Source organism: Xyrauchen texanus, chromosome 12 (assembly GCF_025860055.1).
Source record: "Xyrauchen texanus isolate HMW12.3.18 chromosome 12, RBS_HiC_50CHRs, whole genome shotgun sequence".
Classification (NCBI taxonomy): domain Eukaryota; kingdom Metazoa; phylum Chordata; class Actinopteri; order Cypriniformes; family Catostomidae; genus Xyrauchen; species Xyrauchen texanus.
This window is the reverse complement of record NC_068287.1, coordinates 15,815,720-15,822,585: the sequence shown is the minus strand read 5'-3', so window position 1 is coordinate 15,822,585 and position 6,866 is coordinate 15,815,720. Positions and strand designations below refer to the sequence as shown.

General features: G+C 37.3%; 1 protein-coding gene across 1 annotated transcript; it reads left to right on the top strand.

Moving 5' to 3' along the window:
* The first annotated feature begins 1,753 nt into the window (after positions 1-1,753).
* On the top strand, positions 1,754-2,815 carry LOC127652529 (G-protein coupled estrogen receptor 1-like). Its single transcript, XM_052138704.1, has one exon. The coding sequence runs from the start codon at positions 1,754-1,756 to the stop codon at positions 2,813-2,815; it is 1,062 nt and encodes a 353-aa protein (XP_051994664.1).
* Positions 2,816-6,866: the final 4,051 nt, after the last annotated feature.

Sequence of the window (6,866 nt, the reverse complement as noted above, 5' to 3'; positions counted from 1 at the left end):
CCGACCAGTTTCACTTGGAATTTAATCCAAGCTCATTCTTTTTAAGGTTAAAGTATTTAGAGTCTGGACGGTCACATAGACCTCATTAAAACCACTGAGTTTCCGTTTGCCTTCTCGTTATAATTATACATTTAAATATTTTAAAGTGTTCCTACGCAGGAATAGAAAAGGCGGATATGTTCTGATTGCAGATAAGATTCTTTGTCACACATAATTTTAGTCCTCACTATTTAACTATTCAAGCCAAACACAAATTTGGCATCTATATAAGGTTCACCAAGTTAATTGAGATTATAGAGATCTATATTTGGATATGTACTGTAGATATCAACATATCCATTTCAGATATATGGAAACTTTTGTGTAATAAGTATTTATCCTAGAATATTAGATTAATCTCATTATATACTATATATCATACTGTGCCATAATAATAAAAAATGTATATTACAATGAGATTCAATTTTCTTTTGAGACCTATTAACTCTGCATTATTGAAAAATGATCCCAATGGCATCAGTTCACTACCTCGGATTATTAATTAATGTATGCATAGTCAGTTTTGAAAGTAAATGCTGTGTAGTAACGTATGCTCTTGTGAGGAAAATCTACAGTAGTTAGGTCCTTTATATCCTTATGAATCAGCTATAGTGCCCAGCTTTTTCCTGTTTAATAATTGTGAGGTTAGCATACAGGTTGTCTGACAGTTCTGGGTGCTTCAATGCATCTGTTTAAGGCCTTGCTTTGCATTTTAATAAGCTGATAGACACTCAATCCTTATGGAGAATCAATTAAAACGGTTATGAAGGCTGCCATCAAGTCAAAAGCAGATACTATTATATCATAATATTTACATATAGATTCAGACTCACTTAAATAGTGAGGTCAGTGCCTTTGTTCAGAACTCAAATCTAAATGCGACTCAAATCTATTTAATTTTTGTAGCCTGCAAAACAAAAACAAAAAACAAGAAGTTTTATTTGCAAACCCACACCCATTCACATCTATACAAGATGTCAAGATTGACATGAGCAGAGCTAAAAATTCCAGTCTTCCGTCCTCTCTTTCCACACTGAGAGCAACACTGAAAGTCGCTCTGCATCATGCTGACACTTACATAATTACTATAGAAATTGATGTAGATACACTGGATTTTGACTACACTGTTTGAACAAACAGATCAGATTTCATCACCGACTAAATGAAAATGCGGACAATCAGTTCTATAGATAAGATTTGAAAACCAAATTGGGTTTGTATGCAGTGAGAAGCTAGTAATGTCACAAACGACTTTGTCTGATATTTTATTCTTGAGATATTGTTTTCCCCTTTTTCTCTCTCTCTTTTACTCTTTTTTTCTCTTTTACTGTGCCAGAGAGAAAAATCATGCTCATGGACAGGAGGAGGCGAGACGGCACTGGATTTAACACATGTGAAGAACCAAGTGTGCATAAGAAAAAAAGGAAGCACAGCCCCTAAAGAGAGACCTTTTGTTTTTGGTACTATGTATCACACAGGCCCAGGCAGCCTCCATAGCTGAGAGACTGCCCTGAAAATGGAGGAGGTATTTGTGTCTTCGCCTCTTGTTGTATCACAAAAGACGAATATTCCTGGATTGAATCTTGCAAACTTTAAAAGTCCATGTGGACAATTTAGCTTAAATGAAGGATACTTTCTATAAAGCAAGCTGGCCAATGATACAAATTAAGGATGTAGCACAGTTTACAGCATCTAAATCAGAGACTTGTTCAGTATGGAAGAGCAGACTACCACTGTGATTCAGATTTACGTTAATGGCACTGAGCAGCTGAATGCTTCATATGACTTCAACCTAACCGATGTTAAAGAGAGTATAGACACTTATGAGTGTTATATCATTGGCCTGTTTTTGTCCTGTCTGTACACCATACTGCTTTTCCCCATTGGCTTCATTGGGAACATCCTCATTTTGGTGGTCAACCTCAACCACCGGGAGAAGATGACCATCCCTGATATGTACTTTGTCAACCTGGCTGTGGCGGACCTCATTCTGGTGGCGGACTCACTCATTGAGGTCTTCAATCTCAATGAGAAGTACTATGACTATGCCGTTCTCTGTACTTTCATGTCTCTCTTCCTCCAGGTGAACATGTACAGCAGCATCTTCTTCCTGACATGGATGAGTTTCGACCGCTACGTCGCTCTCACCAGCTCCATGTGCAGCAGTTCGTTGCGAACTATGCAGCACGCCAAGCTCAGCTGCAGCCTCATCTGGATGGCTTCCATCCTGGCTACTCTACTTCCTTTCACCATCGTACAGACGCAACACACCGGTGACGTACACTTCTGCTTCGCAAATGTCTTCGAGATCCAGTGGCTCGAGGTCACGATCGGATTTCTGGTGCCCTTCTCCATCATTGGCCTGTGCTACTCCCTGATTGTTCGCATTCTCATGCGCTCACAGAAACACAGGTGCCTTTGGCCCCGCCGGCAGAAGGCCCTGCGCATGATAGTAGTGGTGGTGCTGGTGTTCTTCATCTGCTGGCTGCCTGAGAATGTCTTCATTAGCATCCAGTTGCTCCAAGGCACGGCCGACCCATCGAAGCGCACTGACACAACACTGTGGCATGATTACCCGTTGACCGGACACATCATCAACCTGGCTGCATTCTCTAACAGCTGCCTGAACCCAATCATTTATAGCTTCCTAGGAGAGACTTTCAGGGACAAGCTGCGGCTCTTCATCAAGCAGAAGGCCAGTTGGTCTGTGGTTTATCGCTTTTGCCATCACACTCTGGACTTGCACCTTCCTGTTAGGAGTGAGTCCGAAGTGTAGCACAGAATCTCACTGGTGCGCTACGACAACAGCTCATGGAGTTGTCATCTATTTTACACAAGATTTGTGGTTTTAAAAATGAAGCTTTTGAGAATTTAGGGCAGTTGTCATCAAGAAAAAGGAATCACTGAATTCATAGGGTAAATCACCTGTTGATGAAACGGATTCCAAGACAAGGATGCAAAGCTTGGCTTAAAATTACCTTTTTACAGATAATTGAAATACATAGAAATTACATTAAGAAAGGAAGATCTGAGTACAATAATCTGAGTGAACCCATTCTAAAGGGAACAAATAAAGACATCAAAACACCTGCAATCCATTTCCCCTCTGTTTGTGATATACACTCACAGGCCACTTTATTAGGTACACCTGTACATCTACTTATTCATGTGAATCTAATCAGCCAATCGTGTGGCAGCAGTGTAATTTATAAAATCATGCCGATAAGGATCAGGAGCTTCAGTTAATGTTCACATCAACCATCGGAGGGGGTGGGCCATTCTTTTTACACTCTAGACTGTTGTGCGTGAAAATCCCAGGAGTTCAGCAATTACAGAAATACTCCAACCAGCCCGCCTGGCACCAACAATCATGCCACAGTCAAAATAAATGATACACAATTCCCCATTCTGATGGTTGATATGAACATTAAATGAAGCTACTGACCCATATCTGATGATTGTATAAATAATATTGTATAGATAATAACATGAATATGTAGATGTACAGGTGTACCTAATAAAATGGCCAGTGAGTGTATATTCTCTTGTTTATAGTGATATTACTCTGTTGCATTTCAAGACCAAATAAATACCGATTTTGTAGGAAGTGGACACAAAAAATGTGAAAACAATTTGTTGGTACAAAAGGTGATGAATTCCAGATTCATATGCAGAAACAACTTTAAGTGAAGCATTTTGTAGGTTGATTTGGAGCTAAAAACTCGTCTCTTTTTGTTTGGTTGAATCGCAATCAGGCCACCACAGTAACATTGGCTTAACCAATGGTTTAAGATTGGGGTATGTCTATTGGTTTGTCAAGCCAATGGAAGACAGGAAATCAACATGTTGCTTGGGGATGTTTCTGTACCCAGAAATTGAGCCTATTCTGCTGAATTACTAACAAGTGCCTTCCCCAATCAGATAAGTTTGCTTCAGTTCGGAAATGTTTACCTTTTCCTGTGACAAGACTGATAGTACTTTGTGTGAGAAGCTTTAGAGACACAGGGAAACATTAAAGTAAATTCAGTTCAAGGCAAAACATATTTGGAGGATTACAGCTCATTTGGACAAATGTTTCGACACTAACCCCAGGTGTTTGCTCCTGTTACTCTGAGGCTGCAGCCAGTGGGCAGGTGGTATGCAGAAAGCTTGTAAACACATTATTCAAGATTTCAGAAGTTCTGGGTCCATTGATGCCGTTTACTCGATCCAGAAATGTCAGCTACATGGGACCCCTTTTATTTATACCCTTTCCTCTCACTTTCTTCCTGCTGATCATCAGGTCACTTTAGCATCATCTGAAATTATTGCTTTGAGCTGTGGGAAGTAATTCCACAAAGGTGTCATTCATTTAGAATCAGTGTCCATTGTGAGCAGAGACACAGTTGTGAATATTAAAATTGCTGCATGACAGAGCTCTATCAAAAATGTTATCAGAAGTGAAATTGCTTTTAATATCAAGTGAACTTGTCCTATTTTCATATTCAGAAATCTCAAACGATTATACCAAGATAACAATAGGATCTTAGGAACAGGAAGACAGTATTCTTCCCTAGAGGGCTCCGATGTGCCCAGGGGTAAAGTAAAATATGACTCAAACTGTTCACAAACATAGTGGCAGTCTGAGGGCTTTTTCCCAAGTAACACAGATCATAGATAAACAAATAAAACTGAAATGAGGATTTCAAAATAATCCCAAGATTGGTCTTTTGGGAATTTCTTTCTTAGGTAATTCTCATTGAGATTTACATAAAATTATATTGAATCAATATGAAAGCTTGGTGAGGTATGTGGTGATGTAATGTAATCTGAAAGAGAAAATTCTGAACAAAGATACAGAAGTTTTTTGTCTTCTCTCCAAGCGATCACCAATACACATTTAATTGACTGTAAGTCTTCACTATCCATTTGAAGATTGTTGTCTGCTACATTTAATCAAAGAAGAAGAAAAAAAGAAATATTAATGCCAAATTACCTTCAATAATTCTTATATGTGGAAGAAATATTGCAGACAGTATACAATACAATAAAATATTGGTTTAGTTTTATTCCACAGGTAACTTGCCATTTATTATCCATTGCCAATGCAACAGAAAATATATTTGCTTAATGTTTAATTCAATCCTGTCAAATTATGAAAGATATAATAAATTACACAGGTACAAGACATTTTACATATTTTCTACTATGACACATTTAGCAAATAAAAGCACACTTTTAATTTTGGGACTTGAAGTAATCTTAAAGTTATTGATTATTTAAATTGTAAAGTGTTTATACATCATGGTAGTATTTTGTTGTACTTGTCATTTATGCAGATTTAAATAATAATAAAAAAAAAAATCACAATATTATTAAGACAGCAAAAGTCAAATGTCCACATGCATTTCTTTACTGTGAGTTTAAGGGTTACAGTAAATGTGCTGGATTCCTCCGAGTGCAAATGTCAAAATGTACAAGTTGTTTTTTTGTGTGTGTTCTGGTCATGGCTTTCTACCTGACAAATATCACTATAATGGGCAACCTGAGAAATCACACTTCTCTCTGTGACAGCTCCAAGATGCTGTAGACTAAGGAGGTTAGTATGGACAAGAGCAGTACAACATGCAGACCTTGGAAAGAGAAAAAACAAAAACTAAGAATTGTTTTTCCAGCTGTGACAAACCAGTATGGGAAAGATTTCTAACCACCATTTGAATAACAATTAATGCATGTAAATAGACATCACGAAAAACATCAGACTTGATGTGAAAACGTACTCCATGTTAAACAAAGTGACTGCGCATTACACAGATATTTCTGTATTTCATTAATTCTAAGGCATGGGTACGGTTAAGACGGTTAAGGATGTTCTATAACACTTACCATCAAAAAAAAAAAGAAAAAAAGATACAGCCAAGTGATGTAATAAATTATGAAATAATGACAAGGGGCTTTTTAGACAACATAGGAGGCACCATGGCAGATGAAATCAGAACCCTATAGCTGATCCCCTGAGAAATAGAGTGTAGACATGTTAATTTTGCATCCGTACAAATCTAAATAAATAGACACAGGCCAACTCTGAGATAGACAAAGAGCAAGAGGTGAGGAAGAGAGAGTGAGACAGAGACTGGGAGAAGAGTATGTTTGTGTGTGCAGCTGGGACTGGATAAGGCATGACGTCATTGAGAGCCAGGGCATACATTTGTCCTCTTTGTCTGTGTGATTTTTCTTTTAATGCAGATTAATTTAAACTGTTCATCAGGACTCATGCAGTCTTATATATTTAAGTACGTCTACATGCTTACTGTGATTAATTATACACTAGATTTAGAATTGCCACCAAAACTTCATTATTCCCATTCTCTGGAGGATAAATTGTGAAAGACTCATTTTCAAAGAAAATATCTAATATTTAATGTTTTAAGCATAAACCATACTAATGTAGTTACATTTGTGCTAAAACTGCCACTTCGGTAAGAAAAATGAACTTGATTCCAAATATAGTCTCTGAAAACAAGCCACATTACCTTACACAAATGCATTTTTATTTTTTGGATGTTTAGATATTTTTACTAACAAAAATAAAATAAACACCAATTCAGAACTTGTGTTTAAACTTGCATGAGGGTTGCTAGTATTTGAGCCAAATAAAATAAAAAATTACAAGTGCACCACGGAAATATTGCGACTAAATGAAAAGTGATCTGACAGCTTATAAAACAAGAGTTGACAAACAAGGAGTGACTTTCTTCTGACCAGAGTAATTACAGTAGTAAGAGTTAATGCATATGCTTAGGCACTACAAGTTTGAAAAAAATATATTATCCACGATTACATTTACA